Below are 21,563 nucleotides of genomic sequence, written 5' to 3'. Positions count from 1 at the left end.
ATATTACGGACTCACGTACAGCAGAGATTAGTACTCCCACTTTACTGGTGACATTGTATGCCCCACGTAATTTTTGTAGTGTGTGTGCGCGCGCTACGTTCCAGTGTGTGGTGGAAGGTTTATTGTCCCACTAGGTGAAGTGGTTTACTGATATTTGAGTGATTACACTATCTAGCTAGCTAGCTTATTTTCGTTGTCCTTCCCTTCTCGGCGCCATCATGTTTATGTTGGAAGATTTTGTTTCTAATCCTACAGTGACTGCCCTTTCTAGGTTAACCAAGGTTCAGTGGGAAGCGCTGGCAGCTTATTATAAGCTTGAGCTTCGTCCTAGGTTGAAGAAAGATGATATAAAGCAGTTAGTACTTACACACATGGTGAGGGAGGAAATTTTCAGTGAGGAAGAAGTGAACATGTTGGAACATCCTAGTGATTTGATGGCTTTGAGGAAAATTGAACTGGAGGAAAAAAGGCTTGAGGTTGAGAGGATGAAAGCGGACAATGATAGAATCCGTCTCTCTCGTAGTCCCACATCGCCTGAGTGTGAGCCAGATTCCTTCAAAATTGCTGCAGCATTAAAGTTTGTTCCTAAATTTAATGAGGAGGATCCAGAAGATTTTTTCACCCATTTTGAGAAGTCGGCTGCGCTCCATTCTTGGCCCCAGGATAAGTGGGTGTTGCTAATACATAGCTCATTTACTGGTAGAACTCAGGAAGTGTTTACCGCACTAGATGCCACTCAAATTGAAGATTATTATTTTGTAAAAAAAACTGTATTGCATGCATACAAGAAAGTGCCCGAAGCTTATCGGCAACAGTTCCGCCGTTGCCGTAAGACAGAGGGACAGACTTATGTAGAATTTATCCGCCGCAAACAACGACTTTGTAAAAAATGGGTTGAGAGCGAGTTGACTAGTTTGACAGTTGAGGGCTTGCTGGAGTTGTTTGTGCTGGAGGAAGTGAAATCTTGCCTCCCAGCTAGAGTAAGGTCACATGTGGAGGAAAAAGGGTTATGTACGTTATCTGAGGCTGGCTTTGCTGCCGATCATTTCTCCCTAACTAATAGTGATCCCTTCCACAAGTACAGGTTGACTGCTCCCCAGCATAAGCCAGCCAGCACTTCACAGAGTGAACGGCCCCTGAATAAGAAGCTGACGGAGTCCCAGAGACCTTCCTTTAAGCTTGATCCCACTGGTGAGTGCGCTGGTGAGGAGACTCGTGGAGTTACTAATCAAGACGTGAGGAGGTCTCTCTTCTGTAGGTACTGTAAGAAGCCTGGCCACATCATAAAAGACTGTAGGAAGTTGGCCAGTAAGTACAGCCCCACCCAGGGCAATGCAGTACTCCATGCTAGTGCACTCACCCAACCAGTGGAGGTGAGTGACCCACAGGTTAGTGATTTACTTGTTTCGGGGCCATGTGAACATTCAGGTGATTCCCTTGAAGTACCCCCATCATTTAAACCATTCTACTCAAGAGGTGTAGTATCAAAACATGAGTCCAGTATATTCTCGGCTCCTGTTGTTGTGTTGCGTGACACTGGATCTGATCTATCTTTCATTTTAAAGGAAGATGTTCCCAATTTTGATTGTTATACAGGTGAGACTGTACTAGTGTCTGGTCTGCCAGGAGAGGCTAGATATCCCCTTTGCTTAGTGTATCTTCGGTCTGTGTTTGTCACAGGTCCAGTAACACTAGCTGTAGTAGATCACCTCCCTGTTAGGAACATTTCAGTATTAATTGGCAATGATTTAGCTGGTTCCCAGGTTACTGCTAACCCCATCGTTTCAGACAAACCTGTTGATATCAACAACACCACTGACCTAGAGCTGAAGCACCCTAATCTCTTCCCAACTTGTGCTGTTACTCGTAGTCAGAGCCAGAGGTTGTTGGATGCACATATCCCTGCTGTAGAGCCAGAGGAAAACACACCCGAGGGAGATGTTTCCCTTGCGGAATTGTTTGATGATACACTCAGTAAGTCTAGTTCTGGTCTCCTTGACTTTGGTAGCACCCCTATCACAAGGGAGAGATTAATTCAGGAACAGTCTAGTGACCCCGAATGTAAGTTGTTTCTTGCACAGCTTACTGAAGGTAATGAAATAGATGAGGTTCCACATTGTTTTTATCTCAATTTGGGGGTGTTGATGCGTAAATTCAGACCACCTAAGGCTCCTGCCAATCACACGTGGGAGACAGTCCATCAGATCGTCATCCCAAAATCTCTACGTATTGAGATATTGAAGGTGGCACATGATGGGGTGGGTGGACACCTGGGAGTCCGTAAGACTTACCACAAGGTTTTGTCTCATTTTTACTGGCCAAAGTTGATGAAAGATGTTAGTACCTATTGCCGTACCTGTCATGTTTTTTTTGTTTTTTTATGCGAGGAAGAAGGAACCAAAGGCCATGAGCCCGCAGTAACAGTTCCCTCCAAGAGAAGAACAAAATACAATATAGAGCCAAATTCAAGATCCGATCATTTTGAGATGCCTGGACACACTGCGTTTGAAAGACTGGAGATCATAGGCAGCAGGAAATACAGACAGAGGGAGACAGTTCCAGAGTTGACCTGTTGCATAAATGAAAGACTGGGAGTAACGGTTAATTCTTGCATTAGAGAGTTAGACAGAAAAAGGATGAGAGTCTGCTGCCAGACGGGTGCTACGCGCCCGTCGTAGAGGTGGAGGAATGCAAGCAGACAGTTCAGAGGAGCAGTGACCATTAAAGTAGCGATAGAAAAGAGATAAAGATGCAACAGTGCGGCGAAGAGACAGAGGTTGAAGGGAGTCAGTAAGAGGAGGAGAGTTAATGAGACGAAAAGCCTTTGACTCCACCCTATTGAGAAGAGCTGTATGAGGGGAGCCTCCCCACACATGAGAGTTGTACTCCACACAGGGGCGGATAAAACCCCTGTATAGAGTCAACAATTGCGCAGGGGTAAAGAAAGAGCGGAGTCGGCTTAGCACACCCAATCTCTTGGAAGCAGATTTTACAAGAGATGTAATATGATCTTTCCAAGATAAGTCCCGAGTAAATGAAACCCCAAGCATGTTCAAGGATGATGTAGGATTAAGCTGAATATTATTAAACATTAGTGGGTATACCTGTGGAAGATTTTGTCGGGTTGAAAGGTGTAAGAACTGAGTCTTAGATGCATTAAAGACAACCATATTATTTTTACCCCAGTCAGAGATACGAGCCAAGTCAGACATTAGCTGTGCCATAGCCTCATCCCTTGTTTGTTGAAGTAACTGTTGAGATGGGCGTTGCGGGAACCGAATGGAAAGGTGAAGGGTGGAGTCATCAGCGTATGAGTGGATAGGGTTAGATGTACAGCTTAGAAGATCATTGATGAATAAAAGGAAGAGAGTTGGTGATAGGACAGAGCCCTGAGGAATACCACTGTTGATAGATCTAGGAGAAGAACGATGGCCGTCTATAACAGCGGCTATAGAACGACCAGAAAGGAAGCTAGCGATGAAGGCACAGATAGAAGGATAGAAACCGTAGGAGGGCAGTTTGGAAATTAAAGATTTATGCCAGACTCGATCAAAAGCCTTTGAGATGTCAAGTGCAATGGCAAAGCTTTCGCCAAAGTCCCGAAAGGAGGATGACCAGGAGTCTGAAAGGTAGGTGAGAAGATCGCCAGTGGAGCGTCCCTGACGGAACCCATACTGACGATCGGAAAGAAGGTTGTGATAGGAAAGATGCCTTAAAATTTTTCTATTAAGAATTGACTCGAAAACTTTTGAAATACAGGACGTTAAAGCAATTGGACGATAGTTGGAGGGTTGGGAGTGGTCACCCTTCTTTGGGACTGGCTGAATGAGAGCAAACTTCCAGCAAGAAGGAAAGGTACAAGTTGACAGACAAAGACGAAAGAGTTTGCCTAGGCAGGGTGTAAGCACAGAAGCACAGTTCTTGAGAACAACAGGAGGGACCCCATCAGGCCCATATGCCTTGTTAGTACTGAGGCCAGTGATGGCAGAAAATACATCAACTGAAGAAATTTTAATGTCAGCCATGAGGAAGTCAGAGGGGGGAAGTGATGGAGGAACAGCACTGGAATCGTCTAAGGTAGAATTGGAGGAGAAAGTCTGTGCGAAGAGATCTGCTTTATCAGTAGAAGAAATAGCTACAGAACCATCAGAGTAGAAAAGAGGAGGGAATGATGATGAGGTAAAGTTGTTAGAAAGATTTTTGGCAAGATGCCAGAAGGAGCGGGAAGAATTCGAGTTGGAGAGTTGAGAGCATTTAGTATGGATGAAATTATTTTTAGTAGAGCGAAGAACAGACTTAGCACGATTCCGGGCAGAAACGTAAAGATGATGTGATTCAGGGGTGGGTTGGCTCCGGTACCTTTTGTAGGCCCTCTCCTTGTTGCGGACAGCATTAGAACAAGCGTGATTAAACCAAGGCTTTCTTGCATTAGTCAAAGGATATGAGAAAGGAATGTATGCTTCCATGCCCGAGAGAATAACCTCCGTAATGCGCAAGGCACACTCAGAGGGCTCACGGCCATGGAAAATCAAAGAAGTACTGCCTGAGGGCCTCCCAGTCCGCGGCTCCAAAATGCCACAGACGACGTTTCACTGGAGGGTCCACAGGCCGTACCGGAGTGATAGGACAGGTTAAGGTAATAAGGTTGTGATCGGAGGAGCCCAACGGAGAGAAAAGATTAACAGAGTAAGCAGAAGGATTAGTTGTGAGGTAGAGGTCAAGTATGTTGGAGCTCTCTCCAAGGCGGTCAGGGATACGGGTAGGGTGCTGTACAAGCTGCTGTAAGTCATTAAGGATAGAAAAGATGTAGGCTTGTTCACCAGGTGGATCCGTGAAAGGAGAGGAGAGCCAAAGGTGGTGGTGAACATTGAAATCTCCAAGAATGGAGATTTCAGAGAAAGGAGAAATGGATAGAATGTGTTCCATCGTAGAAGTAAGATAGTCGAAGAATTTTTGATAGTAGAATTTGGGGATAAGTAAACAGCACAGACATATTTAGTCAGAGAATGACAGGAAAGCCGAAGCCAGAGTGTGGAGAATTCAGAAGAATCAAGTTTAGGAACACGAGAGCAAGATAAGTCGTTGCGTATATATACACAACAGCCACCTTTCGCTTTGAAATGAGTATAGAGAAAGTAGGAGGATACAGAAAAGGGTTTGCTGTCAGTTGCCTCAGACAGCTGAGTCTCTGTTAGAAAAAGAAGGTGAGGTTTAGAGGAGGAGAGGTGGTGCTCAACAGAGCGAAAGTTAGAGGAAAGGCCGCGAATGTTGCAGAAATGAAGAAGAAGAGAGTCAGACAGTGGTTCCAGGCATCTTGAGTCGTCACCGGGAGAGGGGCAGATGGTGGGGGCATTTATGGTCCCCCCCCCTGGGGACTCCGAGGCTTGGTAAAACGACGCCATTTTGGGTAAATTTTGAATAGGAAGTGTAGTGTGTACTGTGCATGTAGTTTGGTGAAGATAGTTAGAGAAATTTGTACTGGAGAGCATGCTGGCCTACTCTCTGTGTAACTGAGACACTGAAAAAGTTCAGCAAAGGTGGATGGTCAGGAACTAGTGTGTCAGATTAGTGGCAAACCAGGCACTGAAGTTAATCCTGCACCCCTTCAGCCCATTCCTGTCATGGAGGAGCCCTTTAGTAAGGTAATTGTTGATTGTGTGGGCCCTCTCCCAAGGAGCAAACGCGGGAATTAGTATTTATTAACCATAAAGGGTGTTGCCACTCGTTACCCTGAGGCCATACCTCTCCGTAGTATCACTAGTAGGAATGTTGTCAAGGCCCTGATCAAGTTCTTCACACAGGTTGGGTTACCTTCTATCGTGCAGTCCGACCAAGGGTCTAACTTCACCTCCAGGCTGTTTCAGCAAGTGATGAGGGCCCTGGGAGTCCGTCAGTGTAAGTCAACCGCTTACCATCCCCAGAGTCAAGGAGCCCTGGAACGTTTCCATTCTACCATTAAGACTATGATACGTACTTATTGTTTGGAAACGGATCAGGATTGGGATGAGGCTATTGATCTTTTATTGTTTTCAATTAGAGATAGTGTAAATGAGAGTCTAGGCTTCACCCCATTTCAACTCATTTATGGACACCAGGTCCGTGGTCCTCTCAAAGTCTTGAAAGAATGCTGGTTAAATGACGAGAGTACTGTACCAATTGCTGCATATGTAACTCAGTTCCGCTCCAACTTGCAGCGTGCATTAAAGTTTGCCCATTCTAATCTCAGTCATGCTCAAGTACGAATGAAAGACAATTATGACAAAATTCACAAGGCACAATCCCGCATTTTTCATGTTGGTGATCAAGTTTTAACTCTACTACCAGTACCAAAGCAGCCTCTTCAGTCTCGGTACTCAGGGCCATATCATGTTTTGAAGCGGGTTGGAGACCTTAATTATATTATTGCTACACCAGAGAAGCGGAAGAAAAGGCGAAGTGTCCGTGTCAATTTGTTGAAAATGTATCACTCTCGTGACCAATCACAAGGAAGGGAAGTGGAACAGGTCACCTTAACAGGAACTAGAGTAGTGGAAAAGTCAGAGGAAAATGACCCTACACCATTCGTAGGCAGTAAGCTGTCAAATCGTGAAATTCTAACAAATCTTATGAGTAAATTAGAGCATCTGCCCCCCACCCAGGCAGGCGATACTGACTGTCTTCTACAGGAGCATCCAGACCTCTTTGGTGACACCCCTCGGCTCTGTACCCTCCTGCCCCATGATGTGGATGTTCAAGGAGCCCCTCCGATCCGACAAGCTCCATACCGTCTCAGTGCCGAGAAGAGGGAATTCCTGCAGTCCGAGGTGCAGAGGCTAAAAAAGCAAGGTTTGATCCGTCCAAGTATGAGTCCCTGGGCCTCACCTGTAGTATTAGTCCCCAAGGCTGGAGGAAGTTACCGCCTTTGTGTAGATTATAGGAAGGTCAATGCTGTTACCCTGCCTGACTCCTTTCCACTACCCAGAATGGATGACATTATTGATGACCTAGGAGCGGCCCGCTACGTCACTAAGCTTGATCTCCTCCAAGGGTATTACCAAGTGCCCTTGACAGAACAAGCCAAGTCAATCTCTGCCTTTGTCACTCCAAGCGGCCTTTGGGAATTTCTAGTTCTTCTCTTTGGCATGCGGAATGCCCCGGGCACATTCCAAAGACTAATGAACAATTTGATTGCAGAGTTGCCTGGCGTCCGTGTGTACCTAGATGACTTAGTTGTCTGGAGTGACAATTGGGAGGAACACCTTGAGAGGCTGCGAAAGCTCTTTGATGTCCTGGAGGAGGCCAATCTCACAGTGAACCTCGCCAAGAGTGAGTTTGGGCACGCCCACGTCGTGTTCCTGGGGCATGTGGTCGGGCAGGGCCAGCTAGCCCCTGCTGATGCAAAGGTGGATGCCATTTTACAATACCCACCACCAGCTGACCGAAAGTCTACCATGAGGTTCCTTGGGATGGTGGGTTACTATCGTCGTTTCTGCAGGAATTTTGCCCAGGTCGCTACTCCCCTTACGGACCAACTTAGCTCCAAGAAGACGTTCCATTGGACAAATGAATGTCAGCGGGCATTTGAGGGTTTGAAGGCCCTGCTGGCTTGTGCTCCTGTGCTCCGAACCCCGGACCCACATCGGCCCTTCATCATTAGAGTCGATGCAAGTGATGCAGGGGTGGGGGCAGTGCTCTTGCAAGAATATTGTGAAGTGTTACATCCCGTATGCTACTTTTCCCAAAAGTTTAAGGTTTAACAAAAGGCTTATGCCACCGTTGAAAAGGAGGCTCTTGGAATTGTCATGGCAATAGAAAAATTTGAAGTATATTTGTCCAGTAGCATATTCCCCATCACGGTGTTCACAGACCACAACCCCCTTGTGTTTATTGAAAAGGTCAAGTTTAAGATGCTCGAGTGCTGAGATGGGCTCTAGCCTTGCAACCGTATAATATAAAACTGCAGCATATTCGTGGCAAGGACAATACCTTTGCAGATGCATTGTCAAGAGTGTGAACAGAGTGTAGGTTCCCTATGATTCACCATGTTATTTACCCATTCTATGTTTTTAGGTTTAAGGATTTTTTGTAGTATTGAAGTAAACCTACTTTTGTACCTCTAATGTTTGTACATGTTAGAGTAACTTTTTCCGGCTTGGTAAAAAGTTCTTTTTTTGGGGGGGAGGTGTCACGTGGACGCCTATTTTGTGTAGTTAATTGTTCCCCTTCGCGTCACGTGTATAACTAGCTAGTTAAGGTGTTACTAAATTAACGAACTGGCGACCCAATGAAGTTGTGGTAGGCCTGCATATAAGCCCAGGCGCAGAGGCTCGGATCTCTCTCTCTCTCTGTTTCCCTGTCAGTGACGCCGGCTAGCTCTGGGTCGCCCAGGTTTAAGGTTTGTGTATGTCCTTGGTTAGGGATGTAGGATGGACTTTAGCAAAGTTTATGCTCTTGTCCAGTAGGCAGGGTGATGTTTTGTGTTTTGTTTTCCCACTATTGGTTGTAAGTTAAGGTAGTTTAATAGATTATGTTAATTTTGTACGTGGTGTTTTGACTCTCCTTAAATGTTCATATGCTAAAGTAACTCCAGATCTAAGTAGTACAATATGGTCTTGTCGTACACTCAATTATCATTCTCTCGTGGTTTTACTCAGGCCGTGCACCCTGTCCACTTGGTGATTGGGTAGTTTACGACAATATACACACTAACATCTCTTGGGACCCGCATGACGACTCGATGGGTAGCTATCATTTTCCATCTTTCTTTCTTATACACGCAACAATTCTTGGCCTCCCGCCCCACCTATATTTAACTATAAGAAAGCAGACTGGGGGTACTACTCATGGGTTGCCAATCTAGATAAATGTCGGGAGACAATATTGATGAGAAAGTTGCACACCTACAGACTTCCGTTATGGATGCAGCTGAGGCTGCTATTCCCAAGATATCTACAATTCCAAACAAGCATAGAGTTTCATGGTGGACACCAGATTGCCAACAAGCACTCACTAAGTGCAATAGGAGATACAGGATTTTTGAGAAACAGCCAACTGAATCAAACATTATTGCCAACAAAGTGGCTAAGGCTGAGGCAAGGAGGACAATTGAAGCGGCAAAACGGAATAACTGGCGTAGTTTTGTGTCCATGGTGAATCGCATCGCCCCCCCTAAGTCAGGTCTGGTCCACCATAAATGTACTTAACAACAAGTACACCTGGTCACCAATCAACACACTTGAGGTGACCAGGAATGTCATTGACGATCTAGTAGACATTGCCATAAACATACGGATGAGTTGCAGAACTTAGACTTTGCCACAGAATACGGAGATACCAGCTACAACTCCGAATTTACTTTAGATGAACTACTCCTTCCCCTAAAACCCTGTAAAGGCTCCAGCCCCGGTCCATCCACCATTACGTAAGGTATGATTCAGCAACTTACTCAGGCCAACCTGAGTAAGCTGTTAGTGGTGTACTATGAGATTTGGGCATCTCGCACGTTCCTAAACTCATGGCACACTGTGCACGTCATACTGACACCTCGCCGGGACAGCCACCTTACGAGTCCCAGTTCGTTTTGACCTATTGCGCTGACTGACTGTCTATGTAAGGTCTTTGAACGTATGGTTAATAAAAGGTTACTTTTTGTCTTAGATTCATAGGGTATGTTAAATAATCAACAGGGTGGAATCCATAAATACAGGTCCACTCTGAATCATTTAGTGCACCTGCAGCATTGCATAGCTGCGGCTTTTGCCAATTGCGAATTCATGATCAGAATTTTTTTGGATATTCATAAGGCTTATGATATGACCTGGCGAAAAGGAATACTACATCAACTCTACGCTTATGTTTTAAGAGGTACCTTGCCTATTTTCCTTGAGAACTTCCTTACTGACAGAACTTTTTCTGTCAGGTTACCCTTTAATGTAACTTTGGACATATATGTCCAAGAGAATGGGGTACTACAAGGAAGTGTGATTAGCCCTACTTCATTTGCCATTGCCATTAACGACATTCGGTCGTCCACTTCCATTCCCAGGATGCTTACATACTCACTCTATGCTGATGATTGTGCAATGTGGCACTCTTCTAGCAATGCACAATCCTCGGCACAGCAGATTCAACTGACACATGAATCTGTTCAGCGTTGGACCCTGGAGTGGGGATTTAAATTTTCCATCGATGTTGTTTTTACTCATAAACTTAATGTACCACCTTTGCATTTAACTTTAGATAATCAGCCGATACCTTTTCGAAGTCCAGTAAGAATTCTGGGTCTACATTTTGACAGTAGGCTCAGTTGGAGAACACATATTATCCATTTGCTTGCTTATTGTAGTAAAAAAGTTAACAGCCTTAAGTTTCTTTCCGGGAAATTGTGGGGAGCAGACAGAATGGCTTTATTGATGGTGTATAAGTCCGTTATCCGTTCTAAGGTTGTCCATGGCTCACAAGTGTATGGGTCGGCATCAGATGCTGTCCTCCGTAGACTTGATGTGCTTCAGAACCTTTGCTTGTGTATATCTCTTGGAGCCCTTCAATGTACTCATGTGGAGCAGTTGAAAGTGGAGGCTAATATGCCTCCCCTCTGTCTACGATGACACCACCTGCTATTTTTTTACGGCATCACCACCCTCCGTAAGCACTCACTAGGCCTCCCGACTTGTCGGATCCTCCTACAGTGGGAATACCTGCTGTATGCAGCCCTTAAGCCGGTGGCTGTGAGGCTTCACTTCCTCTGTGAGACATTAGGGTATGACCTTTCTAATGGGGATCAGGTTTTAACATCAAAAATAGCACCCTGGGAGTCACTTGCTACCACCTTCAAAACTGATTGGCTCTCCACTGCTAAGTACAAGGTGCCAGAGGTGGAGGTACGACAGTTGTTCTGGATGATCCTCATTAGACACCTAGCGTCATTCCACTTATACACCGATGGCTCTAAGTTGGATGAATTTGTAGATACGAGTAGCTACATCCATTATTGCTTGCGCCCTAATACTGCTGTATTCACAGCTGAATTATTTGCCATAGATCAAGCTATAGACTTTGCTTTGCATTCAAATCACGACAGTTTTGTCATTTTTTTGGACTCTAAGTCTGCCCTTCAGGCAATTCATTCGTGTAGGACTGATTCACATGAGGTCCTGGGCCGCATTATCAGTAAGCTGCACACATGTGCTAAATCCTTCTCTCTGATCTGGGTGCCTGGTCATTGCGGTATTTAGGGCAATGAGCAGGCTGACATACCAGATAAATTGGCTGTAGAACTCAAGGAGACTTGAGACGTTCCTCGTGAGCTACAGTCTAGTGTCTCTTTCGGAAAGAAATTGGTTCGTCTTCTGTGGCAAAGTCAAAAGGACCGTATGTGACTGGTCCAGTTCCTCCTGAGGAAACAGGCGGGAGGAGGTCACTTTAGCCTGCTTCCACATGAATTCCACTCTATTGACTCATATGTTACCATATATTAACAGACAATTTCCACCTCGATGTACCACCTCTGACACAGTGTTATCTATTAGTCACAGCCTTTTGTACTGCAGTAGGTATGCAGGGGAAAGTACTTCTCTGACTGCCTGCTGCAGGAAAAAAGCACTTCCTTTCACACTTGATTCTGTCTTGGGTGATGGGGACATTGGTGTGACTTATAAACTGATGACTTTCCTGAAAGAGAATGCTGCTCAGAGTTGTGATTTATTTCATGAACTTGATTATGGTTTACCTATTTATTGTACAGTATCTCTCTCTCTCTCTCTCTCTCTCTCTCTCTCTCTCTATATATATATATATATATATATATATATATTGTTACATAGCCTATGATTTCATCATCCTTTGTGTAATTTTAACGCACAGTTGCTGCATGTTTGATCACGAGCGTGTTCTGCCTCAGTCCTCCCCCTTCTACCGTTATAGTAGAGTAAGTCGTTCTCTCTGTTATTCAGAGCGGGATTTTCAGCTTTTTGTCCCCATGGCTTCATTTGCGCGTCCTTCTTACAAGTTGTATCAAGCTCTCCTGGCCCCTATATAATGAGCTCAGTCTCTGCATCATGGCCACTTAGATCTGCTCCTCATTTTGTTCACATCTCTGTCCTCCCCTTTACAGTTATTATTATTGTGAGTGCTCAAGAAATCTCCAAACATCTAGCAGCTGTGTGTAATTTGAGTATAAGTGTTATTGCATTTTTTCTTGTACTGTGTAGCATAAGGTTAATTCTTAGGCCTGGTGGGGTTTTTGATTGATGTTGGGTGTTATGTCAGTCATTTTTGATAATAGTTTGTATCTGTAATAATTTATCTGGCATTCACTGAGTATTATCTGGTATCTCATTTTATCAGGGCTGACTTAGATAAATTTACTCTTGCTAATTTCGTGTTAATAGAGGCTATTGCAGTTAACCATATATTTAACCTGTTTATTTGCCATTACATTATCCTTATGAGTCCTGAATGTTTTGTTGTTAGTTTGTGCATTAAACTTAACTTGTAATTTTACCTAACTCTTTTGTTTTGAACCTGGAACTTTACGGGACAGTAGTGACTCTTAGTATTCTCACTTAAAGTGTACGTTATCTTTCTCTGTTCCGTAACATAAATTTGGCGACCTCATATCAGGATATTCAGGATATTATCATAAGGATATTGCTTGATATTTTGTGACTGTTACTTATTAATTATGTCTACTATTACTACACTTGATGAAGCCAAAGATTTTTTGTCAAATGTGCAAACAGTGTGTGATATAGAAAACAGAACAAAGAATGAACTTAAGCTTGTTGCTCAACAATTGGGAATTGCAGTTCACTCTCATCATTCTAAAGATCAAATTATTGGCATGATTAATAAAAGCTTGTTTAATGTAACTCCTCCAAATGAGCAAACGCAGATTGAATTAGCTAAGTTACAGCTAGCTCTGCAGGAGGCTCGTGCTAAAGAAGCTGAATTTCAAGCAAATGCTAAGCAGGCGGAGTCTCAGGCTCGTATTCAGGAGGCTGAATTTCAGGCAAATGCTAAGAAGGCGGAGTCTCAGGCTCGTATTCAGGAGGCACAGATACAGGCACAAATTGAACTTGCCAGGATTCAGGCAGACCATGAGTATCGCATGAAACAAGGTGGAACTGGATCATCTAGCTCTGATGATTTTGATGTGGCTAAAAATGTTAAACTTGTCCCTCCTTTTAATGAATCTGATTTAACAAAGTATTTTCAGTTGTTTGAGAGGGTAGCTACAGGTTTTAATTGGCCTAAAAAGTATTGGCCAGTACTCCTTCAAACTGTTCTCACCGGTAAAGCTCAAGTAACTTATGCATCTTTGCCTCAGGATCAATCTGATAATTATGATGTAGTTAAGAGATTGATTCTTAAGGCCTATGAGCTTGTTCCTGAAGCCTATAGAGTAAAATTTAAGACAACTTACAAGCAAGATGTTGAGTATGCAAAAATCAAAGAAGATCTTTTAGAGCAGTGGTTAAATTCTAAGAATGTGGATTCTGATTTTGGTAAATTTAAGCAGATGATTTTGCTGGAGGACTTCAAAAGATGTATTAGTAAAGATGTAAGCTTATATCTTGATGAGAAAAGAATAGATAATTTGTCTGATGCTGCAGTTTTAGCTGATGAGTATGTTCTCACTCACAAGAGATATTCTAGAGAAAAAGGGAAAGCTGAGAGTAAGTATGTTGCCTCTACTCAGAGTACAGGTAACAGGAAAGAGAATAAGGATGATGTTTCTCAGGAAGTAAATACCAGCTTCACCTCTAGATTTCAGAAAAGTAAATGTACTTATTGTAGTAAGCTTGGTCATACTACGGAGAGATGTTTCAGGAGACAGCGTGATGTGAACAAAAAGGAGTCTTTAAATATTCAGTCAATTGGTCTAGTGTCCACTCTTGAGAGTTCCCAGAATTCTTTAACTGAGTTAACTGAACCTGCTTTGAGGGGTAACTTAAATTCTCATGATGGAGCTCCTCTTTTGAGCAGTAACGTGGGTGACACTCTCAAGAGTTCATGTGCTAATTTCCTGTCTGAAGGTTTTGTCAGTCCTCTGGACAGTAATGACAGGAAATCAGTTAAAATATATCGTGATACAGGTGCTTGCCAATCCCTTATGCTGACCAGTGTTCTAGGCTCTAATGTTAATTCCTCTGATGAAACTGTAATCTTACAAGGTGTAGGGAATAATTATTTCTCTGTCCCTCTGTGCAGAGTGAATTTAGAGTCTGGTTTTGTTAATGGTTCCGTTATGGTTGGGTTGGTTGAGACACTCCCAATGTCAGGTGTAACTTTCTTACTTGGAAATGATATTGGTGGAAGTCAAGTGTGTCCAGCTCCTCAGTTGTCTAGTGAGCCAGTGGCTGCGGCCCAGGATTGTAGTGTCCCTGATGTGTTCCCTGCATGTGCTGTCACTAGGGCTAAGTCTAAAGTTACTGGTGATTTAGAGGATAATGATGATGATGATGTTATCTTAGCTGACACTTTTCTTGCTAATTTGGACCACTCACCAGATGAGGCAGTACCCCGTAGTGTTGATAATTTGTCTCGTCAAGAGTTGGTTGAGTTGCAGGTTGCTGACCCTGAGTTGAAAGGTCTAGCTAACTCTGCTTACAGTGAAGAAGAGTCAGCCGGTGCTTCTACTTGTTATTATGTAAAGTCAGGAGTACTTATGAGGAAGTGGAGACCCCCAACAGCATCAGCCGACTGTGAATGGGAGGTTGTACATCAAGTTGTCATCCCTCGTGTTTGTAGGCAGGATATCATTAGAGTGGCTCATGATTCCAGTTTGGCAGGACACCTTGGAGTGAGGAAGACTGTGGCACGCATTTTGAAACACTTCTACTGGCCAGGTATCTTCAGGGATGTTTCCTGGTATTGTAAGTCTTGTCACACCTGTCAAGATGTGGGGAAGTGTAATCAGACCGAAAAGGTTGCACCTCTAGTTCCCATTCCTCCTTTTGAGGCGCCTTTCACCCGTGTGTTGGTGGATATTGTGGGCCCTCTTCCTAAGACTTCTTCAGGATTTTCTTATGTGTTGACCATGATTGATATGGCTACTCGTTATCCTGAAGCCATTCCACTTAGAAACATCTCAGCAAAGAACGTGGTTAAGGAAATGCTAGGGTTCTTCACAAAGTTTGGTCTGCCCAAGGAGGTATAGTCAGACCGGGGAAGTAATTTCATGTCAAACGTTTTCAAGCAGTCTCTGAAAGAGTTGGGCATCACCCAGATCACGTCTTCAGCTTACCATCCCCAGACCCAAGGAGCGTTGGAGAGATATCATCAAACACTCAAATCGATGCTCAAGAAATACTGTTTGGAACATCAGAAAGACTGGGATAAAGGTCTTCCATTCGTTGTGTTTGCCGCAAGAGAATCTCCAAATGAATCACTGGGCTTCTCACCTTTTGAACTACTGTTTGGCCATGAAGTAAGAGGACCCCTTAAGTTACTCAAGGAATGCTGGCTGTCGGAGGAAGATGACGTCAACCTGCTGGAGTATGTGATGAAGTTCAAAGAACGGCTGTCCACTGCTTTACAGCTGGCGAGAGAGAATTTAGGAGCTGCTCACAGGAGAAGATGAAGACTTGGTATGATAAGAAGTCCAGGTTACGCCACTTTCAGCCAGGAGATCAGGTTTTGATTCTGCTACCAGTTCATGGGCAACCTCTTCAAGCCAAGTTTAGTGGCCCTTATTTCGTGGAGAAGAAACTCAGTGATGTCAACTATGTCATCGCCACGCCAGATCGTAGAAAGAGCAAGCAACTATGTCACATCAACATGCTAAAGTTATATCACAGGCGGGACGAAAATAATCCAGTCTGCACTGTAGCTGTTCCACCCGAGTCTGCAAGTGAAGCTCTCCCATGCAGTATGAGCCTGAGTGATAGTTTGGGGAAGAATCCTGATATCATGAATGATCTCCAGACTAAGCTTTCTCATCTACCTCCCAAGGAAAGGCAGGAGTTTTCGGCATTACTGCAGGAGTACCCGCAAGTGTTCCGTGCCACTCCAGGAAGAACCACTGTGTTGATGCATGATGTCGATGTTGGAGACGCAAAGCCAATTAAATTGCCTCCTTACCGTGTGAACCCAGTGAAAGTTCCTCTCATCCAGAAGGAGCTTGGCTACCTGTTGGACCACAAGATGATTGAGCCCTGTCAGAGCGAGTGGAGTTCTCCTGTCACTCTAGTCCCTAAGCCAGGTGGGTCACAGCGGCTTTGCATTGACTACAGACGTGTTAATCAGATAACCAAACACTTACCCTCTCCCTCGCGTGGAAGATTGCATAGACAAGATCGGAAAGGCTAGGTACATAAGTAAGTTTGATTTGTTAAAGGGATACTGGCAAGTACCTATGACTGAGCGTGCTAGGGAGATCTCATGTTTTGTAACATTAGGAAAGACCTTTGCATGGTTTGTAATGCCATATACAGATTGTTTTAGAGTAATAAGAAATTTCCTTAGTAAATTTCTTTTTTCTTTGTGGGGAGGTGTTACATAGCCTATGATTTCATCATCCTTTGTGTAATTTTAACGCACAGTTGCTGCATGTTTGATCACGAGCGTGTTCTGCCTCAGTCCTCCCCCTTCTACCGTTATAGTAGAGTAAGTCGTTCTCTCTGTTATTCAGAGCGGGATTTTCAGCTTTTTGTCCCCATGGCTTCATTTGCGCGTCCTTCTTACAAGTTGTATCAAGCTCTCCTGGCCCCTATATAATGAGCTCAGTCTCTGCATCATGGCCACTTAGATCTGCTCCTCATTTTGTTCACATCTCTGTCCTCCCCTTTACAGTTATTATTATTGTGAGTGCTCAAGAAATCTCCAAACATCTAGCAGCTGTGTGTAATTTGAGTATAAGTGTTATTGCATTTTTTCTTGTACTGTGTAGCATAAGGTTAATTCTTAGGCCTAGTGGGGTTTTTGATTGATGTTGGGTTTTATGTCAGTCATTTTTGATAATAGTTTGTATCTGTAATAATTTATCTGGCATTCACTGAGTATTATCTGGTATCTCATTTTATCAGGGCTGACTTAGATAAATTTACTCTTGCTAATTTCGTGTTAATAGAGGCTATTGCAGTTAACCATATATTTAACCTGTTTATTTGCCATTACATTATCCTTATGAGTCCTGAATGTTTTGTTGTTAGTTTGTGCATTAAACTTAACTTGTAATTTTACCTAACTCTTTTGTTTTGAACCTGGAACTTTACGGGACAGTAGTGACTCTTAGTATTCTCACTTAAAGTGTACGTTATCTTTCTCTGTTCCGTAACAATATATATATATATATATATATATATATATATATATATGGAGCCTCTGTGGTACAGTGGTAAAGTGTGTGTTTTCGTACAGTGGAGAGTGAGGGTTCGTGCCCTGCCAGGGTAATAAACTTTGGAAGCGTTCTCCCGGTCATGTACTGCTTTGGTGGACACCAGGGGTGTTGTGGTTGAACCTGTGTCGCATACCGTAAAGTATATTTGCACCAAGTCAGCTTGTGCGGGCCGATTACACTTGGTTCACAGACTACACACACATCCAAAGCCACTACAGCACCACAGTCACATTTACAAGCACTACTCACTCTACATACTGTACAATCTCTACCAGACAGCCTAAGCCACTCGGTGGAGATACATAGGCTGTATCGTCCCTACTTTGGCTGGGATAAGCTAGTCCTGCAGTGGATAATCAAATGGCTGCTGCTGCTGGTGATATATATATATATATATATATAATGCCAGATTTGGCCTCTGAAAACAACACGACACCCCCAGGAAGAGCCCACAGAGAGGTGGACAGCGCGCAGTCCAGCTCCGTGCAAGAGGGACGTAAATCCGCCTGAGCCACGCTCTCCTATGACCGGCAACTTGCCTGCCGCCACCATAACAGGAAACCGCAACTACTTTGCGGGTGACCTGACACTTGACAACCACGGGGTGGAGCTGTTACTCCAGCTCCGGCCAGCATCCCTGAGATGGCCGGTAGCTGCTCAACCCTCCTACAGGAGATGGCAGCTGCTCTGGAGGTAACCAGGAGACGGCTGGTAGCTGCTCTGAATGTGCCCCTGAGTCGGCTTGTAGCCACTCCCTCCCCCAGGCCATGGCCAGTAGCCAGACCTTAGCGACGGCCAGTAGCCTCGCCCCTAGAAGGCCATGGCTTGTAGCCAAACCCTATGGTAGGAGACGGCCGGTAGCCCCTCCTCCATCAGGTGCTGACTCCTGCCCACCAACCAATGACCCAGAGGAAGCCCCCAGCCTGGAGGAGTACTGGAGAGGCCCCGTGACTACCACCGGGCTCTTCTCCCTGCAGCCGGATCCGGAAAGGATTCGCCTGATGGGCCCCGATGTAGGCCGACGCCGCAGCCCCCCCCTGACGGCGTCCTCGAATGCCGAAGGCCGCAGCCCTTGGGACCTCCAGACCGCCCCCAGGAGCCCCAGGTGGGACCTCCCTACACCCAGACGCTGGAGATCTTTGTCCTCCATCAGTTGCCTGAGCGAGAAGTTCAGGCAGCTATTCGGCCCCAGCCCTGAGGGCCAGACTCCTGCCCCAAGCCCTGAAAGCGCGGGACCCTTCACCACCAGCAGCTCCGAACGAAAAAGGACGCCCCTACGCATGATCCCGTGGCCCCTGAACACAGAGACCCCTGGCGGAACCCATCCCCGTCAGTAGTGAGGCTGAGTCACCTCCGCTGCCCTTGTACCTGACCGCCATGACGCACAGACCCAAAAGGAGTGACAGTTAAAGCACAGTGTCCGTGATATAGTGAAGTAAAGGCAGAACAGTGAATTAACAGTATAAAGGAAGTCAGTGAAAAAAGCATCAGTGACAATATACAAGAGTGGTGACATAAGCAAGGTAACATGAAACAGTGAACACGGCAAGGCAGTGAAACACGAGTCTATCACAGTGAAAACGCTACCAAATAGTAACGCCGCACCACAGTAGGATCATATGCAGGCCCCAGTGTTAAAGTAATAATTACCTGCAGTGAAATAGTGCCACCAATTCCACCAATATATAGAACTTGGACTTCCTGCAATAATAGTGCATAACCCCTCTGCCCTAAGTACTATTCACCTTACCCGACCTTGACCTGAGTAGTATCCTACGCGATACTAACAACCCATATATAGCCTAAGAATTATAATTGTCCAGTATATCTGTATTTGTGACATTCACCCGTTCCACTGTAGAATTTAGTAATACACATGTAAAGTTGTTGCCTAGCATTACAATATATATATTTCTCTCTCTCTTTTTTTTTTCTGAAAATAGGGTTATGGTTTTTGTTCATATGTATATACTTCAATACACTTTTATATATTTATGAGTCGCAAGGAGAATTTACATTAATATAATTGTGTATTATTTCCCTTTTGTTCAGGACCATTAACTTAGCAATTGTTCTTTTTTATATATTTTTTACATAAATTTCATTTGCATTTGATTATATTGTAGTAGTTTAGTGATGAGGTTACATGTGATGTATAGATGGAAGTATTTGTCCTGGTACTATCCATGTATACTGATGTATTCTTTATTACTTATTATGTTTCATAATCATGAATAATAACTTATATTGGTATGAAGTAGATGCAAATATTTAATATCATTATTTTGGCTTTCATGATTATCGATTCTTGCTGGCCTAATGCCCGTTCGGAGTGATGGCCATAAAAAAAAAAAAAAAAAAAAAAAATCGAGCGGCATTGATTTGGGCTCTGTGGTGGTTGGGCCTGGGCGGTGACTGGTTTGGCTGTGACGTACAAGAAACCACAAGTAGTTTGAGGGAATCAGGTAGTGTCGTTTTCCTTCTTCACGCCAGGAGTGACGGTCATCCTTACCTAGACGGGGACAATAAATATTGTGATTCTTCTCAAGCGTGAATATTTTTCCCTTTTTGTTTTTCTGTATTAAGTCATAGGGTTTCGGTCTAGGGATAACTTCTATTGTTTATTGTTTGTTTTGTGTGTTTGTTAGAAAGTTTTAGGTATAATTTAAATTAATGACTTTTTTCCTTATTTTGAGTAAGTGCTTATCAAAGAATCTCAATTTGAATTAAGACTGACACTGAGTACATGGCTGATTAAATGCATAAATGAATAATACAGTGAAAGACTGACATCTCACGATTCTTCAAGTCTTATTTGTTCAGTCTGATGCTACTACCATACCCTTAGAGTCAGTGTGCTTATACAAAATAAATATCACCCGGCCATTCATAACGTTAGACTGTAACAGGTGAGGGCCTATCCTTATAGCCAGTGGTCAGTCTTAACTCTTTTCTAGAACTGAAAATTCACATTTTTTTTTTTTCACTTCATATGAGTCACGATATTGTATCTTTTGTATTATTGTTTTGGCTACCTAATTTGTTTCCATGCTATTCAGTTGGTTTGTGTAGCGAGGACAATATTATACACAGATCAGATTAGGCCATTGCTTAGCGTGCCATCAGTTGTCCAGTCACAGAACACTCATCTCTCCTCATACTCATCCATATCCGTTCAATGTATTAAATACCTAGGCAGACGGTAGAGGGTATATCAGAGTATCCTAGTGTGATGTCTGCCTGAACATTGCTGTCAGATGCATAGCTGTCAAAGTCAGAATAAGATTGACCCTCAAGTTGTCACTCATAGGACTTCGAACTATTGAGTAGACCAGACACGATTGCCATATCACGGAGTTTATCACAATAGGAATAGAAGAAGGATCATAGTATACACATTCCTCTTATGCCACTTCTCTTAATCTATTGCTTCGAGATCGTGTATACGTGATGGTCTTTTGACCAGGTAACTCAAGATTAAGTACCGGGTTCTTAATTTTGTGTTCTGTCTGCCAACTTATTTTTACGTAATCTTAACTGTAAGATGTCTTTCCTGTGTCAAAGAGTTAACGTCATACTGGGTTGTTGAGCATAACTCCTAGTCACTAGTTAATGCTAGTCTTCAGTTACTGTTCATATCCAGTTAATGTCTAGGTGGATCGTAGTTTTGCAACGTCATATTCCTATAGTGTTGAACAGTGACTTTCTCATGTACTGAAATTAAATTAACTTAAACTTGTTAACATGGCTTTGAATTTTAATGTGAAATAATTATGCAGTGCGCCATCTCTTGACCAGCTCAAGGAAACAGTAATATCAAAAGATGAGTGCAAGTATGTAGCTTTTTATTTTGACATAAAGTTTGGATGCTCTAATACCAAGGAAATGATAAAGAACATAGTGGTAGAAGAATTAGTTAAACGAGGACATTTGCCTGAAGAATCATTGGTGATATAACTTCAATGAGCTTATCAATGCACCAATCAAGGATGGAAGAGAAAGGAGAAAATTCAGATTCTTGCGAGGTTCGGTCACAGACTGAAATTTGGTCAGAGGCATGCATAGACTTTGAAAGAGAAAAGCTAGCTCAGGATAGAGAACAAAGAGAAAGGGATAGAGAGCAAAGAGAAAGGAATGGAGCTCTAGAATATGCCAGGCTTGCGCAAACAAAGGAGTTAGAAATGGCTAAAACTAAGCTTGAGGATGAGAAAGTAAACCTAGAGCGGAATAGACCTTTGAACCT

The 21,563-nt window shown here is 43.6% G+C and overlaps 1 protein-coding gene across 1 annotated transcript; it reads left to right on the top strand.

The window, feature by feature from the left end:
• Positions 1-218: 218 nt before the first annotated feature.
• On the top strand, positions 219-21,277 carry LOC145391861 (uncharacterized). The gene is made up of 5 exons (XM_080266348.1): positions 219-2,297; positions 5,712-5,895; positions 6,325-7,658; positions 17,763-17,969; positions 21,119-21,277. The coding sequence occupies exons 1-5, from the start codon at positions 219-221 to the stop codon at positions 21,275-21,277; spliced, it is 3,963 nt and encodes a 1,320-aa protein (XP_080122474.1).
• The last annotated feature ends 286 nt before the right edge of the window (positions 21,278-21,563 follow it).

The sequence above is a fragment of the Coenobita brevimanus genome, chromosome 20 (genome assembly GCF_032717465.1).
Source record: "Coenobita brevimanus isolate Jiangsu-jjx chromosome 20, ASM3271746v2, whole genome shotgun sequence".
Classification (NCBI taxonomy): Eukaryota; Metazoa; Arthropoda; class Malacostraca; order Decapoda; family Coenobitidae; genus Coenobita; species Coenobita brevimanus.
This window is presented reverse-complemented; position numbering and strand designations above follow the sequence as displayed.

Excerpts from the sequence above, each read along its gene's own strand:
- LOC145391861 (XM_080266348.1), top strand. The coding sequence starts at position 219 with ATGTTTATGTTGGAAGATTTTGTTTCTAATCCTACAGTGACTGCCCTT. Across the intron at positions 5,896-6,324 it reads GGCCCTGGGAGTCCGTCAGT|TACCAAAGCAGCCTCTTCAG; the intron begins GTAAGTCAACCG and ends CTCTACTACCAG. Across the intron at positions 7,659-17,762 it reads TCGATGCAAGTGATGCAGGG|GAAGAGCCCACAGAGAGGTG; the intron begins GTGGGGGCAGTG and ends CGACACCCCCAG.